This window comes from Lingula anatina, chromosome 3 (genome assembly GCF_051362555.1).
Source record: "Lingula anatina isolate TDL-2025a chromosome 3, LinAna3.0, whole genome shotgun sequence".
NCBI lineage: Eukaryota > Metazoa > Brachiopoda > Lingulata > Lingulida > Lingulidae > Lingula > Lingula anatina.
The window spans coordinates 30215720-30238267 of NC_141769.1; the positions used below are offsets into that span (position 1 = coordinate 30215720).

Consider the following 22548-nt stretch of genomic DNA (forward strand, 5'->3'; position numbering starts at 1 on the left):
AAGTAGCTTTCTTGATAATTCGGTATTGATGGAGAGCCTCCCATGTATAAACACCTGTATTGTTTCTTCTCTTGACGGCTTGCCGCTTTTGTTATTTTTATTATTTCAAGGGAGATTTAAGGCAGATTCAAACCAGGTGAAACTAACACCAGAAATAATCAATCAATTTCCCATGACCAGACAGTGGTGATGTATTAGCCTGGGGTTTTTGAAATTTTTTAAGTAGTAAAGGTTTTAATTTGTCACATTAGGTCTGCCAGGTGATGTCAGTAAGGGATCATTGCCAGTGAAGCTATTGTTCTGTGTACTTCAATTCAGCCACGTGGGGACTCTTGCTGAATGCAATCACATTAAACAAATTTCCTTGTATAATCACCAGCGTGTCTGTACTATATTCAATATCTAGAGGAGGTGTATTAAACTGTTAATCTGATTGCATTCAGCAAGAGTCCCCTTGTAGTTGATCAATCTACATAGCATGGTATTTTCATAGGGAATGAGCCCTATTTAGATGGATTTAATTTAGGCCAGGTCTGAATGTGCCTGAGGTAATATAACGGTGGTCAACTTGCCAGCTGTCCACCTTAATAACCCATCTTTAATGTAAATATCTAACCGAACAGCCTGCTAGTTAGCCAGCATCTGGCTTCCCACAGAAAGGCCTAATGACATTCTCTGTATACATTACTGGTGTAACCATAGATCTGGAAGATCAGATAAACAGCAGTGAGAGCATGCATTGATGATATCAGGAAAGGCCGGTCTAACTCTTCTCCTTACATGAGCGGCATTAAGTTGTGCTCACTATTGTGGCAGAGCGCAGCTTCTTTTCACTGTGTTCTTAAGTGAGAAGATTGCTGTTTCTTGAAGGAAACCATATTTAGCGTAGGAGTAATATAGAAGGTTTTTAAGAATTAGATGGAAATATAAGGGATCTCTAAGTTGGAACATAAATTAAAAATAAACTGTGAGATACAGCTCTATAACAATGAATTCTTTTCTCTTTGTCAATTAGACAACCGTTTAAGATTTTGCACGTTGATATTTAATTTTCAAATCAGTTAAAATAAACAGAGATTTTAAATATGTCAATAAGGAGTGGTCATCTCTTTACTGGTCAGTGCATTGAGTACACAGTGGTCAAAGGGGTGTGTGTGTCTCTCAAGTCTACTGACCTGTGTTTATATAATATGGCTGGAAAGTGGGAGGCTGATATGATAACACAGAGCACATGTCAGTGTTATATTACTCTGGTGTATTGAAACCCTGGCCTTCTCCCTACAGTTTTCCTCCCTTGTATGTGTACACAAAATTTGTAATGGTGTTGGTTTACAGTAGTATTTGCAGTGAATGCCAAGCTGTAAGAGTGTACGTTTACAGTGGCCTTAGTATTATGGTGTTGGTCTAGCTTGATGGCATTGACTACATGATCTGCAACCAATTGAATATACTTGTCGAGTTTTACCTGAGCAAATTATGCACAAAATTGTTCTGTTAGTATATTTTAAAAATGGGTGAAGAACAATTAAGTGGTTATAACATTAACAAAGCAGATGTACAGTTTCATAGTGTGGTTAAAAATCCAGTTTATATCTATGCTGAAAGCATTTTAATTCTAGTGGAATACAAAGAATAGCAATAGATTACTCTCAGCATTCAATGCTTATAAAATGCTCTAAGCATGCTCTAAGCATAGGCATTATTTATCAAATTTCCTACAGTGTTCAGTTTTATCCACATTGAAGACAATAGATTTTTTGTTGACATGATTCAAATTCTGTGGATTAACAATACAGAGGGAGTTAATGTTCTTTGCTGTTTTATTGGGCAGTGACCCTTTCCTAATGATTGTTGGTTGCATATGAAAGCAAATGACTACATTTCCTGCATTCGGGACAGTGAGTCACCGTGTAAAATATTTAGTAAAACTGGAATATATTTTCACTGTTACAAGTGTACGTATTTTCACACATTTAATTATTAATCCTTGAAAGCAGGAGACAAGGTTTGAAATGTAGAGACTGTATTATCTGGTAGATTTGACACGTCTTTATTCTCACACTGTGATTGCTGTCAATTCTCATTTAGAACATATTAAAGATGCATTATTCAATGGCGCAGAGGAAGTGATTTTGTATTTTTCACTATACAGCGCTGAGGAGAAAAATCAAGTTTGCTGGGTTTTTAAGTTTTATTCTGTAGCTGCGCTGGTGTGGCAGCTCAGACAGGTCAGGCGCAGTTCACTAGGCCACTACCACTGCTCCATAATAGGTCTCTGTTCACAGGGAACCATGCGGATTAAACCCAAATTAAAATATCATCAAATACGCTGTGATATATTTGCAGGGCTGGGCAGTCTGGCCATCGGACAGTTTCGCCATCAGACAATGAAGGCATGGATGTGTTTTTAATTTGTTTTGTGTTTTCCATCCCTCTGTTTGGTCAGTCGACATGTATTCTGTTCTTGTTATGCTTTGTCATGTGACCTAACATGTGACCAAACTAAGTTGGTGAAATGACCAGCTTTTTCTATTACAAGGGAGCTTGCATATTGAATACAATCATTTTCTTCTGACTTGAGCAGAATTAGTCAATACAAATGAGATAATGATGCCTTTAAAATAGTTAAATATTTAGATCAGCTTATGTGGTTTTAATTGTACTGATATCATTCATGTGTCAGGACCACAAAAACATCTCCCTCACCCCCCCCCTTCCCCCCCCCCCCCCCGCTAGCTTATGGTGAAACAAATGCCTTTTCCCCTTGTTTATTAATGTGGCATGTTTTGTTTATATACAAGATACCCAGACGGATTATATAACTTTCAAGCTAATAAAGACTCAAGTGCACTAAATGCACAAACTCAATCCATGTCTCTGCACTGATAACAGCAGTGAAAATACACCATGGGACGACCTGGTGTCCAGAATTATTCTGAAACTGGAAGAAAGGAAGCTGAGTTTAGGGTGTTGCCAAATAACCAGTCCATTCACTGGGGATATTTAAAGCTCCAGTCGTTTTAATGCTTGAGAATTCAAGAAAGATTCACTGAAGCGTACATTTTGTTTTAGCAGAATAGCTGAAGATATTGGCAAATAAAACAAAAAGTCTTCATTTTCCGTATTGAAAAAAAAGTACTAGTAGTTTGGTGAAAATGTTGTGATCAAGGGAAGATGCAGAGATCATCAGTTTGTCTGACAATGATCTTAATACAGAAAATGATAATATTTTTAAACCCCTTTTAAATGGAATGCTGGCCATGTTACTGGTCATCTCTGTTGATGGACATAAGGGGTGGATCTGCATATCAAAATATAATTGGTTTTCTTTTTCATGCTGACCATTTGTCCAGACTGGTTTCGTAATCCCCAAGCTAATGCCAGGTCTCTCAAGAATCGGAAAATGCAAATTTGCATTCGTTCCCTTGTTATTGTATTTTATTATTCACATGAGCAGGTGCTAGAGGAAAATTATTTTAAGCAGAGGCTGATTACTTCTTCCTTAAGATACTTGAAAACATGTCATCTCTTGCACTAGAATCCCAAGTGTTGTATTTTTCCTGGCCAATCTGTATCAGTTTCCACAAAATGTTTACTTAAGTTGTCTCTTCCAATACTGAGTAGAGTTAATTTATAGATTGGTGGTGTGTCTGCAGACTAGTTGTAATGCAGGCAGCGGGAGTGGGCAAGCCAGACATGTTATGTAAGCACCCAGTGCTTATGAAAAGTAAACTAGGTCAATATGATTTCCCCAAATGTCTTCAAACAGGTGGTAAACAATGGGCCCCAAGTCCCAGGTGGGCCTTGTGAGTAATTGGACCTGCTTTAGTATGCATTGTGCATTTGACTTTGTTTTTGTTACAGTCTTCTTTGTTGTCCTTTGGTGTTGGTTAAAGTGACATATTGTGTTTCAAACTGTTTTTTGTCTCTCTCTCTTTGTAGTTTGTTAGACCATCTATTGCATCACCTGCCTAGTTATAACCTGGCATTTATTGTCAAGTTTTTGTTGCTTCATTAACTGTTTGTGATTCATAGCACTGCTGATGGTTGCTGATTAAATATTCTAAAGGCGGCAAATCTTCATTGTCTAGTGCTGAATCAACAGCAAAATTTTGATTTTGGAAAGTTTGAGGTAAAATGAACATTGATATGTTTGGTTGTCTTTTTCGCCAAAGTTAGGTATATTAGCTTTGATACAAAATTTTGTCATAACAATGATAACGAAAGCAGTGTATCTAATAATTTCTTTCATGAAACCTCAGTTTCTGACTGCAGTTGAAGAATAAGTAATCACGACTTTTGGCAGTGTGCCAGTCCAATCATGACTGCTCGTTTCAGTGTGGGAAGAGCTTTGACATAAAGTAGCAGAAAATTATTCTAATAATGGCGCTAACCCCACAGCACGTGTGTGTGTGTGTGTGTGTGTGTGGGGGGGGGGGGGGGGGGCACGTGTACTGATATGAACTAGTGAATGAGATTCGAGTTACTGAGTGCCAGAGACAGTGTGTGTATGTGTGTGTGTGTGTGTGTCACAGTGTGTGTGTGTGTGTCACTGTGTGTGTCACAGTGTGTGTGTGTATGTCACAGTGTGTGTGTCACAGTGTGTGTGTGTGTGTGTGTGTCACAGTGTGTGTTTGTGTCACAGTGTGTGTTTGTGTCAAAGTTTGTGTGTCACAGTGTGTGTGTCACAGTGTGTGTGTGTTTGTGTCACAGTGTGTGTGTGTGTGTGTGTGTCACAGTGTGTGTGTTTGTGTCACAGTGTGTGTTTGTGTCACAGTGTGTGTGTGTGTGTGTCAGTGTGTGTGTGTATTTGTCACAGTGTGTGTGTGTCAGTGTGTGTGTGTCACAGTGTGTGTGTGTGTGTGTGTGTCAGTGTGTGTGTGTGTCACAGTGTGTGTGTGTGTGTCACAGTGTGTGTGTGTGTGTGTGTCACAGTGTGTGTGTGTGTGTGTCACAGTGTGTGTACATGCATGCACATACATATATGAATGTCTGAGAGCCTATTCAGAGTAGAAGATGGGAGGATCTTCTGATCCACTGATAGTCAAATATATGAACCCTACATGAAAGAAGAGCCGACTAATCCGCTGATGGTCTCCCCACCTCCACACGCACTATTAAACAGATTAAATCATGGCTCTGAGGTTTAATTGCTTGACCCCTAAGATGATGGCGCGCTTGTGTTTGTGTGTGTGCATGCATGTGTGTATGACGTAAGTTATGTGGCTGTGGACATGTGGGTGTACAAGTGCCAGAGACAGCGCCTTTCTGAGTTACTTGATACGTATGAAGATGAACTGATTGGTCACTTAGGAGACAAATCTGGTCAGTATACGTGACAGGTGCTAACTTTATAGCTTATCACATGTTAAGGAGCTTTCTCAGACCAGGGCTCCGTAGACGCTCCAGGGCTCCGAGACGCACTTGCACATGCGCAAGTGCGCAAGTGTCTCGATTCCATGGCCCCGTATCTCGAAATAGAATCGGTTATGGAATTGCGTCATTAACGCATGTGCGCAACATAGCGAACCTTTCGAGATACTGAGCCCAGGTCTTAGTTAAGCTATGGCTGTAAGACAAACTCATAATCTGTAACCAAGCCCTGTAACTCGAAAACATAGAGGCTACAATGTAGTATTGTATTATATGGGGCAAGTATGGGCGAGTTATGGAATCGAGACGCTTGCGCTCGGTCGCAGTGCGTGATGCTTTCGAGTTACGGGGCCCAGGTTTGCTGTGGCATATACCCCATTCCCAGAGATTAGATCGATCCAAACTAGATCACCCTAACTCCCTGGGGGTTCACGCTAAATAGCTGTCAACCGAGTGGGCACGAAAGTCAATTACCCCCTTACAGCTTGTAGTAGGCTGGACGGACATTTAAGCCAGATTATCTGACAGTAATCTAGTGAGACTCCCCACGGGGATAGATCAATCTAAAATCTATGGAAATACGCCCATACACACCATACACCATGAGTCTTTGTAGATCTATCCCACCCTACTCGTGTCTGAAATAATATTCCCAAGTTGTTTAGATTTTGAAAGCATCCCACTCTACAGAATCAGAGACTAATAATTTTGATGAATAAAATGTCATGTTTTAACTCAAAATCATGCCCAAGTTCTGCCTGATGTGAATGTATGTTGATAGTAATAAGGTGGAATGACAGCAGCATTGTACATTGGCTCAATAGCAGACCTGTGAGATGAAGACTGAACCCATTGTTATGCTGTTATTACCAGAGATCTGATGGTCTGATGGCCATCTGTGAATCTGGGCATTGACTCTGAAGGGTAATAATGCAAATGGCAATTTAGATAGGAAAATATATGGTAAGGGTTATGAAAAATAAGGGATATTGTTTAGAGATGTCTGACAAACATTTTCTGATGGCAGTAACATTTGAAGATAAATGATAAGACCAGGGATGTTTTTATTTATTTATTCATTTTATATTTTTGTTTATTGCATAACATGTTATTAAGTCTTTAAATGACTTACTTCAGTTAAAGTGCAGTATTTAATTTTATATTTTTGTTTATTGCACAACAAAAAGAAACAGACTTTAAATATTATATACTCCAGTTCAAAATGCAGTACAATTAATTATTTTTCAATTGCTTACAGATTTGGTGAATAATTACATTTTTGCCAAATAACTTAGATATTCTAGAGCGAACCTCATGAACTGCTGTAGCATGCACAAGTTGTATAATTTGCTGCTTGAACACTACATAGCTACTGCATAATTTAAAATAAGGGTAGTGTTCTGTCCAACTGACCGCCTGTAGTGGAATGTTAATCATGGGAGCGTCTGGTGAATTTGTCATGCATACTTCCCTCCCCAGATTTAATCTGTCATTCCCGAAGACTCCCTCTATATTTCACCCCAATCTGATAAAGGCACAACTGGCACCAGTGTAATAATATACTGTCATCTTTGCCGTTTTTTTTTTCTTCCTTCACACTTACTAAGGATTACTAGTGGACATTTCTCTTTATAACTCTTGTTGAAGATAGATTTGGGGGAAAATAGTTAGTGGATAACATCACATGCCACATAGGTATTTTTTCAAAGTTCAATGTGTTTGTCTTGTTCAGATGTATATAATTTTATGTGATATGATCATTTGTTGGTGGTGGAACTCCAATCGTATAATTTGATAGAAGATTATGTACAGATGCATTCAATGTTTGAAACTGAATTATTTAGCAATCATGGTTGCAATTTTTTTTTTTTTTTTTGTGCCATCAAAAATATGCTTTGTTTTACTCCAGTTGGTGAAAAATTGTCTTCCCCCCTCGTAGTTTTGATTCTTGCCTCTGACATATAGCAGTGAAAATTGTAAAGTTTTAAATGCTTTAGAGCATGGATCTTAACCTTTGTCTTGATAATTTGAATTTTTTCCAAAGAGTGATGATTTACTAAATAGTTTGATAGAACAGGTGTGAGAATACTGAGACACCTGAGCAAGTAATAAGTGATGGTATCTATACCCATGTTTTATGCATGAATATCTATGAGCCCATCAAAAAGAGACCTCTTATTTTATAATACCAAATTCAATAACAGGCATTAATATTTATTGAATCACATTAATTGCTCTGAAATAAAAAAATAAGAACGGTGGATAGAATTTATTTGTATATTTTATCCACCGTTTCAGTACTTGTGTACATATTTGGCATTTTTAAGGCGTGACTAAGAATTTCCCTGGGTCTAAAGACATTTGCTGGTCACATTTTATAGATATCTATGTTACCTGCAGTGCATAACTTGAAATTGATGGCGATAATAAGCTGTTACATGTTATGTAACAATGCATCAAAATTGATAGAAAATATTTTGTGTACTGCCTCTACGAATGCTCTAAAAGGAAAACTGTGTTTCTTATTGTTTTGTAACTAACAAGCATGATTGACATACAGCTCAAATTGGCAAACCAGCTTGATTGGATTATTTTTCTTTCTTGTTGTCTGTACATTTGGCAGCTTTGCTGCCTTGTTAAATCTGTCCTGTTTTTAAGTCCATGAGCTTGTTAATTGTTTTTCTTCTGTAACCCTGGTTATTTTAAAGAGACTGCTAAGTGGGTTGACAACAGGTGCAATCACGGTGCTCACTGTTGATGATTTGCGTCAATAGGCGATGTTATCTGAGGTTATGATATTACAGTTGGTTATGTTCACATCAGTTATAAATTGTGATCTGAGGATGAGATTACAATTGGCTCTGTTCACATCAGTTATAAAATGTTATCTGAGGTTATGATATTACAGTTGGCTGTGTTCACATCAGTTGTAAATTGTGATCTGGGGATATGAGATTACAATTGGCTGTGTTCACATCAGTTGTAAAATGTGATTTGAGGATATCAGAATACAATAGGCTCCATTTACATCAGTTATAAAATATGTACTGAGATTACAATAGGCTATGTTTACAACAGTTATTAATGTGATTTGAGGATATAAGATTATAAAAAGTTGCGCTCACATCAGTTATAAGATGATGCAGCCTTAAAGCCATGTCTTAATTGTTTAATGTTGTTTCTTAACTAATCAGCAATCTTTTGAAATGCTGCAACACGGAAGGTATTTTTAACTAAAAGATTATCAATTGATTGTTGTGTTTGTCTTTTGGATATATGTCTAATTAACACTACCTTAGTAGAGGAAAGTTGAAGTGATGAATACAACAGTAATGGTATTGTTTGTGCACTCTAGTCCTGGTAATCATGACTTGTTAATTCCAGGAATGATATTAATATGGTTTTGTGATTGTCAGTAACAGGAAGTGTTTGGAATGGTATGGCTTGGAAAATATAGAAAATTTGCAAATAAACACTGCATTATAAGAAATATATTGTGAAAGATTAAAATGCACTAGTGCACACGCGCGCGCACACACACATACACACACACGATTTAATATATGAATAGATAATATATCTTTTCCCTACTCTTTGACAGGCAAATTTGCTTGTAAATTAACCCAACAGACAAAGATTTAGAAAGAAATAGATTTTTTGAAGTAGTCTGAAGGGTTTTTCTTGAGTGCTTGTTTTAGTGACATCTGGTGGTTTTAGAAGAATAGCGCCAACGTTTGGATTATTCCATAGGGCTGAATGATACTGTATATTGAGCCCCCAAAGCAGCATAACATGGAACAGATTTCAGAATGATAGGAGGAGGGGGCAGGCACATGGATAGTTTAAGCCCTCTGGCTAGCATAGCATGACTTAGTATCTTGATGGTTTTCTAATAGAGATCTATGTTCAGGAGTGTTGCTCTCTAACGGTCATACCTCCACTAGTACCTTGGAGGGTAGATGATGTGTGTTCTCTGTGTGTGCTTGTAGAGTTCCCGCCAATAACCGCAGATTAATGGGGGATGTAAATTGCTGTGGAAGCATAAGTAATGTTGCAGCAACTTGAGTGCAACGAGTGTAATGTAAAAGCAATGACCTGGGTTGTAGCTACAAATTGCAGAGTTATGTGCTGTGTGCGACTGCCTAGGTGTCTCACCCAGTTGTAATTTGTTCCACCTTTACAGCTTGCTGGCCCTGTCTGTAGTATCTCCTGTTGTTGGTGATTCTGAGTGTCAAGCGCTGGGTAATGTACTATTCATAGGGGAAATCGGTACTATCAACAGGGAGAGGGGGAGAGAGAAAAATGCAGATAGGTCAAGATTTGGGGATATTTTCAGCATTGCATTCTAACAGACACAGTGCCAATTAACAACTACAAATAATATAAACACATAGACAGACGACTGATGAGACAATATTTTTCAATATCAAAGCTGGAGCATGACTTTTACCTTGTAAAATGTCATCTGATACTGCAAGGAGTTACACATTGTAGCAGTTCAACTGTCATTTAGCACCAGCCATCAGTCATACTTAGAAACTCTTCAATAATAACCACCACAACATGTAATACCATATCATGTGGGCAACAACAAGCTTCTTATGAGTTAAATTAGTTGGCCCTGGAACCTGTATTGTAATCTGCGTGAATTCAACTGGGAGGCAGCGTGGTATATATTGGTACAAAACCCTTAAGGTAACGTCTCAGTTGTGAAGTCAACAAGCTGTGGCATAGGATGTCAGTGCCGAAGAGGAGGAGGAATTGACATGTTGATATGTTATATTGGCAATCAGCTAATGTGTGTGTGTGTGTGTGAGTGTGTGAAATGTTGCTTTTAAACCAAAAATTGTCATTTGTAGACGAGCAAAATATTTATTAGCTGACGGTCAACCAGGAAGAATTGCCTTCATCAGGCTGAGTAACTGTTACATAAATGTTTAGGTTTTTTGTACGAATAATGATCTTTAAATTATATCTGTAACAAGCTGATGAATATTTTTGCTGTTTTGCCTTTGTTGCAAAGCTTTTGTAGTGGTTTGTGGTGAGGAAAGGTGAAAGTACAATTCTTAGAGTTGTAGAGGCCAGTGCTGCCAGTATCCAGTGACTGAGTGTGACATGGTGTGACAATCACACTACATACAGTGGACAGGGGACTTAAATATCCTCTTGGAATTACTGGTTTCAATGTTACATGGACTCCGAGATTTTGTTCTGATTGCAACAAGTTATTCATCATCACATCAGCAACAGGAGAGTGGGCAGTAAACCAGTGATGTGGCACCATCAGTATCCGCATTATTATCACCCAGGTAAATGAAAAAAAAAAAAAACATTTTTTCAAAGTATGAGATCATTATTATTGTGATTGTTACCCTTGTTTCATTTGCTCAATATTCTCATAATGATATTTACTTAATATTCTCATAAGACATGGTGGGAAGAATTGTCTGCATGTGTGTCTGTTTGTGAGATACAGCGGAAACCTGTGCACGTCTTGTCGCAGCCTGCCACAGCAATTTTGATTCGGTAGTTATGAATTCTTTATGACATCATTTTCATAATGGATGATGGTGATGCCTGAATATTATGAGTCTGATTTCCTAGACTAGAGACACTTCTCAAAGTAGCCAGATTGTCTTTGCGTGATTGTTTATAGAGTTATATATATGATGAATTTTGTGGCACTGTAAAAATGGTTTAGCAAAGAAATTGTGACTTTGGTGTTAAAAAAATTTTAAACCTTGAATATTATTAAGATGTTGTTATTGTAGTGTCACGTGGCTTCATTGGACCGGATCCCATTATATTTTCTCACTAGTTTGTTCGTGTTTATAAATAGTGTATAAATTTTATAAAGCTCTCCGATAATAATTTTGTTATATTCACATTTTCTTGAACTAGCACTTAAAAATCCTAATTAATACTTGTCCAGTACTCTCTTTGGATAACGAAATGTAAAATAAAACACATGACCATGAATTCAATATCTGACAGAATCTTCAAACATCGTTTTGCCTAAATGTTGCTTGTATCAGAAAAAGAAATAACTCATCCACTTGTAAATGCCTGAGGAAGTCTTTTGTCCTCCCATATAATATATGGATGTCATAATTTATTTCTAAAACAACACTATGTATTCACGTCGGTTGTTAATCCTGAGAAGATATTCGGCTGAGAGTTTTCAAGATGTGCTAACATTTTCATTTCTTTCTGAATGCTGAAGATGATTTATCCTTCCTTACAATAATGAGGATATTTTGATTATGTTTGTCCAGTGATATAATTAATTGTTGCAAGAAATATTCATTTGGGAAAATAATGAAGCTTGTTGGGAACCATGCTAGGATTGGAAATTTAATGAAGCTAGGTTCTGTTTTTTAGTACTTTTGATAATATAAGCAGCTTATGTTCCAGTGCTGTGTTATTGTCTTGTTCTCTATGGTTTAAGAAATACACGTTCATTAGTATCTCGAATCTTCAGTGTTGTTTATCATCCTTTAGAAAATATATGTTTATCTGCATTTGTTTTCAGTTTTCATTTTCAAAGTAATGTTGCTGTGATACATATAACAGTGGATACATATTACAAGTGGATTTGATAAACAGTGTTTAATCAATGGTATAATTGCTTTCGTGTATTTATTAATATGTAATGGTTGCATGTAGTGGCGTTGCCTTTAAGCTATCTAACTCCGGTAGCTGAAATTGTGTGGTTGCGTTTCATGTTGTCTCACTTCATTCCTTGAGGATCAATTTGTCCTTTTGTCATGTTTGAAATGTCTACAGGTTTATAATTGTTTGTACAAAAAAAAAAAAACAAAACAGTTTTGGTTTTCCGTGAAAATAATACTCATGGTGTGTGGTGGTAACCACTAGAAATGAAATTGCCACAGTTTTTGATAAGCTGTGTTAAATCATTATTTGTTAAAGGAGGTTCTAGGTAGATTCATCTGGATGGTGACTTTAATAGGTGAATTAACATAAGTCGTATCTGGTGCAAGAAGACTAATATTTTCATATTATTTTTGTTTGGAATTGGAAAAAAAAAACTGATGTCATGTTGCATTTTATAAATATGTTAGTGGAATTGACATTTTGTCCCTAAAGACTGTTTTGGTTATTGATTTGAGCTAAATTGTATTCTGTATTTTGTCTTTTGTGGTTTAGTCTGTAGATTTCAATGGAGATTTCAGTGGTGATAAAATGTTTAGGAGCCTCTTGCACAATGGAATTTTTAAAGTCTCAAAATAGGTCTCAGCTGAGCCTGCTTTGTATCTGTGCAAGACGGAACTGAATTTCACAAACTAACTAACCTCAAAGTTGCCTCATTTTTCCTTACAACTAGAACTTTGGTCTAATTGTCTTGACACACTGTGGTGAAAACAGCGGCATTTTTTGGAGACAGTGATTGGTAGAAAGTCTTACTAGTATATTGTAGGTTTTATGTTGTAGACTAGACTATCAGCGTTTGGTATTCTTAGTTTTGCCCAATAAAAAAGATGTTTTTTGGGGTAATAGCCGCAGTGGGCATTTAACTCAATGACAGGTTTGGCCTAAAACAAAAGAATTAGACAAACTGTAATGCATAGAGCACGCATGCACACACGACACGCACACACGACAAAAAAATTGGTATTCCATAACTGATTCAGATGATACAATATAAAATCTGTTACAATTACGTGATGTAAAAAAACAGGTACAGAAAGGTACAGCAATATGTGCTGGTGCCGATATCATTTTTGTCAGTATGAAGGACATAGGCACAAGTCTGGAGCATGCAGTTCTGCGTTCTGTAAGGGCTCATTCCAAATACAACTATCATTCTACATAGATTGATCCAACTAGCGTGTTAATCTGATTGCATTCAGCAAGAGTCCCCATGGAGTTGGATCAATGTACATAGAACAGTAGTTTCATTGGGAATGAGACTTGAGAGAATTTTACACCGTCTAACACATGAATACATATTGATAGCATGCATGTTGTGTAAATGCCAGTTTTCTGAAGATGTCATTCATGGGGCACTGTACCACTGCAGTCACCACACTGATCAATGTTTACACTGAGAGAATGTTGTGACATGTCTGATGTGGTTTTTGTACAGGGGTGTTTGCTTCAATAATGTGTTGTGACAAGTCTGGCATAATAAAATGAAATGTTTATTGTGATAACTGTATTGTGAATGATGTAACAAGTTCATCACTAAGAGCTGTCTGCCTACTGATGGCACTGATTCACTCGATTCACTCGGATTGCCTTCAGTTGTTTGGGTAGATGTGTGTAAATGCATGTTGGGGTGATATGGTCAAAGTACTAGTAATGTTTTAAGGCAGTCACAGGAAAACAGACTGATGAAAAGAATAGGAATATAATAAAGAAAGAACCAAAGAAAGAGGCTTATAATTTAATTATTTTTAAGAACATTTTATTTATTTATTTATTTATTTATTTATTTATTTATTTATGTAGAAAATCTAAATTTTGCATAAAAAGAGTGCTAGTAGAGTATGTTGTTAGAGCTGAATTCCACCCATGAATATGTCCGACTTTCACTGTGACATTTGAAGGGGAGTGCAGTGATTTGTGTTCTGTCAGATCTTGCTCCATCTCTTCAGGAGGGAGGAAGGATTAGTTCTCAAATGATATCCTTCATGCAGTTGCTTGATGCTTTGAGTTGACTGAAGAATGATTTGAAAGAATAAACTGAAGAAGGAAAAGTCTGACACATTTGCTGTTGGAAAAAACGTTTTGCACCTCTATGAAAATGAGGAAGTTTCAGTTTGTCCAAATTGAGGAAAAGCTCACAAAGAGAACTGGTGATGGGTGCCAAGAATTTCTGTTTTGAAGTGCACGGGGTTGAAAAAAGTAGGTTTTTTAAAAAGAAATTTTAGAAAATGAAAAGATCATAAAAGAATTAAGCTGGCATTTATTTGAAAAGGTCATATGGCAGGTATGTGATAAGGTGATCACTAGGTGTTATTCCAGTAATAAAATTGAAGAATTTACATCAGAGAGAATACACGAGGAAAAAAGTTTATGATATACGTAATGGACATAGTAGGATTTCCTCCACTGATTTAAGGTTATGGGGGCTTCATTTGATACCAGTGTGACTCATTCAGCCTAAGATTGCCCCCCAAATTTTATACCTAAGTTCAGGCTAATTTTGATTCAGATACTGTTGAAAACCTAAATGAAAACAACATTTTCGAAAGGATCTTTGAGCTCTGATGTTACAAATAACATTTGCGCGACCCCATTACTTTTGGGAAGTAGCCTTATTTGGAGTAATTTGGTGCAATGTCCCTAAAAGATATGACAAAAATAAGTATTTTTCCAGTAAAATCAGTAAGAAATGTTATCAATTTCTCAGATAAATAAAAAGTTTTTTTTAGATTAATAAAAAACAAACAAAAAAAGTCATGTTATAAAAATGGTTTTAAAACCCCATGAAAGATAAGAAAGGACAGGACTGGATGTTTGGAGAAATTGGTGGCTCCTTAATATGTGAATATGAACAAAGTAATTATTTCTTCATTCTGTTTGTAATTTTATCCGTGTGACCGCTAAGTGACCTGTCTGGACAGTTATGGTAGAGTGCAGCTCTGAGCCAGATGGTGTTTATAAACAGAAAGGCATTATTTTGTTCTGCTACTTTTTTCTGCCTTGTTTCTTGTTTTTATGATTCTTTTCCTTTGTTTCTTCTCAAAGATAGCTGGTTATGTTAATTAGTAAATATTTGCCTCTCTTTCTTTCTCTCTCTCTCTCTCTCACACACACACACACACACACACACACACACACACACACACACAGGTGTATCTGGACATGCATCTCCCTGCCATAATATTTTTTATTTGTTATATAACTTAAAAGAAGAAAAAAATGATGTTGCAAGAGTGCAAATAGTAAAGGACCACATTATATAAGATTCCATGATCATTGCATAAAGACATGATCTTAAGGAGACTTAGCGTGATGTTTGCCATTGCTATCTCTTGTTATCTTTTCTAAAGTAACTGGGATGTATTTAGAACTGGGCCAAGTAAGAAAGTCCAAAGTGACATCATATAGGACCAGGGCTCCGTAACTCGAAAGCATTGCGAATTGTGACTGAGCGCAAAAGTTTCTATTCCATAACTCATTCCATAATGACATTTACTCACCCCATATAATAGCCTTGAAATGGAAGTTGAAATCACTATCGCAATTCGCGATGCTTTCAAGTTTCGGAGCCCTGAAAGCTTGATGTAGGTCTTTGACATCCCAGGGGTGGACGAGGAGGGGGGCTGGATACAGTCCTTATGCCAATGCTTATTGAAATCACAAAGATATTAAAGAGAGGGTGGGTGTTGTTAACCCTCTGATACCAGGGGCTTCTAAAGTAATATATAAAATTAAAGTGTGAGCCCCTGTGGGAAAACATCCAATTCGACTGTCTGATATAATGAAACTACCCCCCCCCTCCCTCCCTCCCCACCAGCCCCTTGAACGGTGATCGGTAAGTAGAGGAGGATAAGGCTTCGTTCACATGCAATGTCTATTTTCTAAATTCTATTTTCTATTCGCGCTATCTTATGATCACGGTCTGTGCCCTGAATATCCCGCGACGTAATTACTGGCAGTGCAAGCCAGTTACTTATAGTAACTTATAGTAACTGGCTCGCGCTGCCAGTAATTACGCCGCGGGATATTCAGGGCACAGATAGTGATCATAAGACATACCGCAAATAGAAAATAGAATTATAAAATAGACATTGCATGTGAATGAAGCCTAATTGTCCTGTTCTGTGTAATCACTGGAGCAAGTATAAGGCTTGCATTACATAACATAGACAAGGATGTGCGCTACTCGGCACCTAGATGTGAAATCGCCCCCACTTACAAATATAAAGGCTTTGGCGTGGAACCTGTCTTGTTGATTATGTGAAATCGCGCAGGGTGCCATACAAAGATTTTTATGTACAGACACAGATGTGTCTGTACATATTGCCATCACCTGCGTCTGTCGTCGCCGATGGCGATGGCGATGGCGATGGCGATGCCGGCGCCGTGCACTTTCCTTGTAAACACGATAAGTGGAGGGCAGTTTTACTTTTTGGCTTTATATTTACAGAGCTGATGAATATTCATAAAACGCAGGTCAAGTTCGAAAATCAGCATGATCGGGCCATTATTGTAGAAGTTATGCTGTTTTTTTCACTTTTCAGCATATTTTTCACATTTCCTCAGATTCAATTCTTAGGCATGTTAACAGTCTCATTATTAAACTAATAAGATACGTAAAAGTGTTTGTTTGACATTTCCTGCATCTTTACAACATTGTTAGTTGATTTTGTAAAAATGATGGTAAACTTGTTATCGTGTATTATGTAATAAAGTTTCAAAAATGGAAATAAACTCATATCATTGCAGTTTGTCAGATTGAATCATTCACTATGTTCAGAATCTCAGAATGGAAGAAATTGGACATTTAACACTATTCTATTGATATTTTTCCCATCTCATCAATTTTCTTAGTTGATAATATAAAAATGGCAGTAAACTGTTAATTTTGTTTTATGTTAAAAATTGTTAAAAATGGAAACAAAACATTTCAGAACAGTGCTGTCTTGTTTACATTTTGGCATTTTTTAATAGACTACTTAAGTGCACTTCAGGGGGTTGGAGTGTAAACTGTTTCAGTTAAAACTGGTGTGAATTGTACTTTGTAACAGGCAGTGGACAAAGTGTGCATGTGAACGAGACGTTAGTCATCATCACCGGGCCCCATGGCAAATATTGATATCGTATTTGTTCAAATAGAATCCACCTCACCCATGGGCTATTTGTTTTTAGTGTATAAGAGATGGGAAGGGAGATCCTGCAGTGTTGCAAGTCTCTACAGAATTGAACAGAGTAGATTACACCTAGTAACATTCTGAATGGCCCAGGCAGTTGGATCCATTGCAGATGCTATGTTGGCTCTAATCCAATCCGATTCGGATTATTGTGCAGGTAGATGAAAAAAAATGCACTTGATGCTTTTGCTGTTTTGGGATGTGAGGCAGCCATGTTAAGCATGGGTTTTGATCCAGGCGATCATGTAACATATTTTCTAAAATGAAATTTCACCTGTTTAGCAAGCATGGTGCTGTTGGAAAATGGATTAAAGAACAGTCCACAATTGTTTTGTCAACATGATTTCAAATGTTGTAGTATTTATCAAGAAATTAAAGAAAATTAACCTGAATTTAAGATGTTTAAAATCTTGTGTTGAAAATAAAAAGTTTCCATAAAAATTCTAAGGTAAAAATATCAGTGCTGACTTGAAATGTTCCAGTCCCAGTCCACATAATGTGATATGTTTGGTGACTCTTTCATATAGGTAAGATAAAATTAGGTAGTGGATAAGACTAAATATAAATAAATGGTCTCTTGTTTTCCCCTCGCCAGGTCCTTTTTAAAGGTTCCAAAATATACTTTGTCTTCTCTGTTACTGGGAGATTTAGTCGTAAAAATCACCGACTTTTAAATCTTGTCAATGACTTTAAGTATTCAGTTAAATGTCACATCCCAAGCTGCCTTGTGTGTCTCAGCATCTATGAATAAATAGTAGCCAATCTGTGGAAGAAAAAGTCAGCTATTATGCATACTTGTGTCACTATTAGCACAAGGTACAATTGAGTTCTATAATAAAACCATCCTGGGTCAATTGTCCTGTAAACAGCTGAGGAGTCACTGCGTTCAGGAGCAGAGTCAGTCGGTACACAAGGTAAAGATGGCAGCAGTGTTGCTGTTTCCAACTCTCCTGGCATGCTAAATTATTCACCGGAGCTGTTGGAATTACTTTATGGCTTCTCGTGGATAGAGTATTTAGATTGAACGATTTATTCTCGTTTTTTATGTCTAGTCTAAGTTCAGATTTAAATTCCACTGGACGGTGTGCGTTACAAAGGGAGAACTATTTGAATGGTGGCTGCTCCACGCTGTAGTAATCTGATCAATACATAGTCTAGTGCTGGTGTCAGCGAGTACATTTATTTTGAGCAGGATAGACAGGAGTGCTGGACTGTAAGGAGTGGGGCACTGGGAAAAAGCTTATTTACAGCATTTTCTGCCCTCAACAAAGGAGAAAAACTTTTCTGGGCAACAGTCTCCATTTTAAAGGAGAGCAGCGTACTGGTGGTTGTCTGGTGGTAATCTGTGTGGACTGCGTCACTGGGCTCTGTCTCTAGTCCAGCACCCCTACGTGCTGCTAATATTATATGCAGCCTAATAGAATGAGGATTGTGGAGCAGGGGATGGAAGGGTGTTACTATGGTTACGCTCAGGGAGGGTACCCCAGCAGAGGTATGGAGTAGTGATATTAAGTGGGTTTTTCTTTTAGGACATGTATCTAGAAATTTTTTTTATCAAATTAAGGAAATTTTTGGTAATAATGATAATGACTCGGTCTTTTCATTGGGGAAAACTGTGAATTTTACAGACTTTGAACTTTTTAAATTCTGAAAATTAGAACATGCCTATTGAGTGGTAGTAACAAAAGTGAAATGCAGGTTACCCAATAATTTTATTCTATACAGAAAAAGTACCACAATTGCTACACAGAAATATATTTATAGTGATTTTTAAGTTATGTGTCTGAAGCATTCATATTTTTACCCATTGAAAAGACTGATTCCTTATAAAATTTAAATACAATTTTCTTCACAAACCGTTTTAAGTATTTATATAAAAAAAGGGAGAATGGAGGAGTTCTGTTCAATATGTAGTTAAATAAATGATAAAGTAAAAGTTTGAAAAAATGTATTACAGCAAACAGTGATGAGTTTGAAATGTAAAAGTTAACATGACTCTATTACATAACAGCCAAGCTGTATAAATAACCAGTCTATCAAAATGGTGTGAAATACAAAAAAGTATACCACACAATGTAAAAAAGGCTTTATTGAAAAGGGCCTTAGAGCACATTCTCAACGAATTAAGCCAGGCTTTACAAAGCCGGTGACCTAAAAATGGCGGACGTACATGAAAGAATAACCGCCTATCTATTAATAGTCTCTCCGCCTCTCACACGCCTCCCCACACGTCGTCCCTGCGGGGTACAGTAATTAAATCTCGGCTCCGAACATTAATATATCCGTGAATATCTCTGGTGATATTATCTCCGTAGATAGTCGATTCATTGCTGCTCTACGGGCCAAATTATTCCTTTTTCGTCTCTGTTTTCAAAGATAATAGAACAGAAGAGCTTTTTTCCTTCAGCCACCACGCTTTCTTCACCACGAGTTTAACTGATGAGCATGCGCACTTAATATATCTCAGGTAGCTTCCGCATGGCGAACGGAGGCGCGATTTAATTACTGTACCCCGCAGGGACGACGTGTGGGGAGGCGGAGAGACTATTAAAAGATTAGGCGGTTTTTCTTTCATGTACGTCCGCCATTTTTAGGTCACCGGCTTTGTAAAGCCTGGCTTAATTCGTTGAGAATCCGCTCTTACATAAAACTTGCGAAGCCATCACCTGCATACCAGCATCAGTGCCAGTGCAGAATATCATTTATAGACCACAATAGGAGAACAGGGTGCTCATCTGATCAGTGTTGTGGAAGAGTAAAATGCTTAAAAAAGAAAGAAAAAAATTAGCACAGTCAGTACACAAGGTGAAGTATGGTGGTATCGCTTTCAACTACAGTCATTTTCTGTGCAAATTTTCCATGGTATTATTGAAAGTGGATCTGAGGGAAATCAGATGAACAATTTTAGATCTGCACTTTTTTTAATCAAATGTGACTCATGCAGGTGAAGACTAAAAAGTGTGGGTGCTGTCAGGTAAATTTCATATTTTCCTGATTATTTTCAGTACTTGAAACATGGAACACTTTGGCCTATTGTTTCGATCAATACTGATTGTGGTATTATTAATAGCATTTTTTTTTTTTTTTCAAATCGATTTAGTGATTGTAAGAAGTATGAGTTTGAATTGAATTCTGCAAAAACTACGGAAGATTGGAGGCACAGTGCCAAGAAAAAATCTAATTTGTAACATAAAAATCCAGTAATGAACACATAGAAATAAAACATGTGAACAGGATATTAAGAAAAAGGTATTCTATAATCCAGTTAACACAATCAACAGATGTGATTGTTGCCACTCCTTTTCTGAAAAGGTGTTGAGTCTAACAAACCCAATGATTGATGTTTTACCATCTTTCATCAGTCTGGTATTTTGTAAGTTGAACAAAACTGGGAATCTTGTGTATAATTGTACTGGGATTTTTCTCATACAAATAAATATATAAAAGCTCATGTTAAACTTGATGGGTAAATGCACCTTAATTTCAGACAGAAAACGTATTTTATTCTTGGGTGAAAAGCAAGATGTCCCCATTCTGCTTTCACTTTTAATTAAGATAACCCATTTAGTTTTGAAGCTGTTTTTCATTTTTTTCTGAGAAAGAAAAAAATGACACTTTAAGTTGAGTGGATAAACCTAAAATTCCACACTTTTTTATGCCAACCTGGCATCAAAATATTTAAAAAAATGTAGAAACACTAAATCAGTATTTAAGTGTTGCCTAATCTGTTGTTCTACAGCAAACTTAAATAGGAAGAAACCTTACCTGACATTTCATTAATTGGGGTTCTCCGAGTTCACTAGGAAAACCTAGATAATTGGCAAGTGAAAGTTCAAACCAATTAGAACCATGCTGAAATGAGGTGTGGAGATTTCATAAGACGGCTTTCGTGATCACTGTACACTCGTTGTTATGATAATTATGTGACAATATGGGTGCTTATGTCTTCATACCCACTTGATCAAGCCTCTTGAAGCTGGTTTTATAAGATATTGATATTTTCATGATGGGATCATCACCAAGTAATAAACTGCTTCCTGACAAATTTGCTGTTTATGTCAGTGTTAATAATGAACTAAATTTTGACCAGAGCATTTATAAGAGAATTGATTAACAGCAGAGTCTGAATCAGTGATATTAGAATGTGGGTCTAGATCTCAGCTAAGTCTTTCCTTCTTGGTGATCTCATATTTAATCCTGGGCAAGCAACCAGAAGGAATCTGCAAAGTGTAGACATGATGACTCTATCAGAAGTTGCCATGGAAACCAATTTTATATCTTTCTTCAGTTAGTCATACTGTTTAAAAATATCCACTTGTCACGAGTGGCAGTGATGGATACTTATTTATTTGTCTAAGTTCATTTTAATTTTAAAAAATTGTAGCAGGAACTGCAGACCTGCAACTTTATATAAAACTAAAATATTTTATTAAGAAATTTTAGACCAAGACACAGATAATAGCAAAATGTCAGTTGCCATTTCAAGTGCATGGTTACCTTAAATACATAAATATTTAATTTTTTAGGTTTATTAACTTTTTCGAATCAGAGAAACATAGAGTAGCAAGGGTACAGAAAGGTCACACTACCAGATGACCAGGGCAGTGGTATTTACACCCTGACCTCAGCTGACTCCAGTCCTGCTGAAAATAGCCAGCTGATACATGGCCATTGCCTGACCACAAGTTAACCTTGACTGTATCTATTTACCACCTTGTGATGTACACCATTTCTATATGTGCATTAGGATAACATATTTGATTTCCATATTTGACCACTGATTGACCTTGGGGGAAAAAATGGACAGACTTAATGCTTGCAAACTGACCATTGCTATGGCAATTCTGTTTTGGTGAGTCGAACTGACCATTGCTATGCCATTTCTGTTTTGGTGAGTTCTGTGTCAAACCGGCAGACCAGGTATGACTTTAACCTTGATATTTTCCTTTTGCTTTTATTCAGAGCAACTTTCCTGTCATCCCCTACTGTATTCATTTTACCATTTTGAACATTTGGTTTTTTTTTTTTTTTTTTAAGTGAAAAAAAGAAAATTGCTTCACTTTTCTGTTAAAACATTGAAATTCTAGGTGCCACTTCCTGTTGGAAGACAGCCAGAACCCAATTTATTTCTGTACCAGGTAAACTTTGGGTCTGTGTCAAGTAAACTGTTAAACCGCAATTTTTTATGGCACCATTTTTCTGATCAGTCTTGAGAACCATTGGTCTGTATACTGTTTTGATTTGTTTTATAACACCAGATAAGTGGTACAATCAGTCCATGGGGAGAGTGTAGCAGTGACATTCATTTTGTGGACTCTTGACAGGGGAAAAT

The 22548-nt window shown here is 36.9% G+C and overlaps 1 protein-coding gene across 6 annotated transcripts in view; it reads left to right on the top strand.

Moving 5' to 3' along the window:
* The window catches only part of LOC106175291 (retinoic acid receptor RXR-alpha-B), a 44087-nt gene that overhangs the window by 6292 nt on the left and 15247 nt on the right, over positions 1–22548 (top strand). Inside the window, exon 1 of one of the 6 annotated variants that reach the window (XM_013557222.2) lies at positions 10383–10682. The exons of 3 other annotated variants lie outside the window; for them this stretch is intronic. In XM_013557222.2, the coding sequence (XP_013412676.1) occupies positions 10646–10682 (37 nt within the window). In that variant the 5' untranslated portion in view covers positions 10383–10645. Of the gene's footprint in view, positions 1–10382; positions 10683–17219; positions 17374–18210; positions 18709–22548 lie in introns of those variants that run through there. 2 more of the 6 variants (XM_013557218.2, XM_013557216.3) reach the window with 2 other exon arrangements.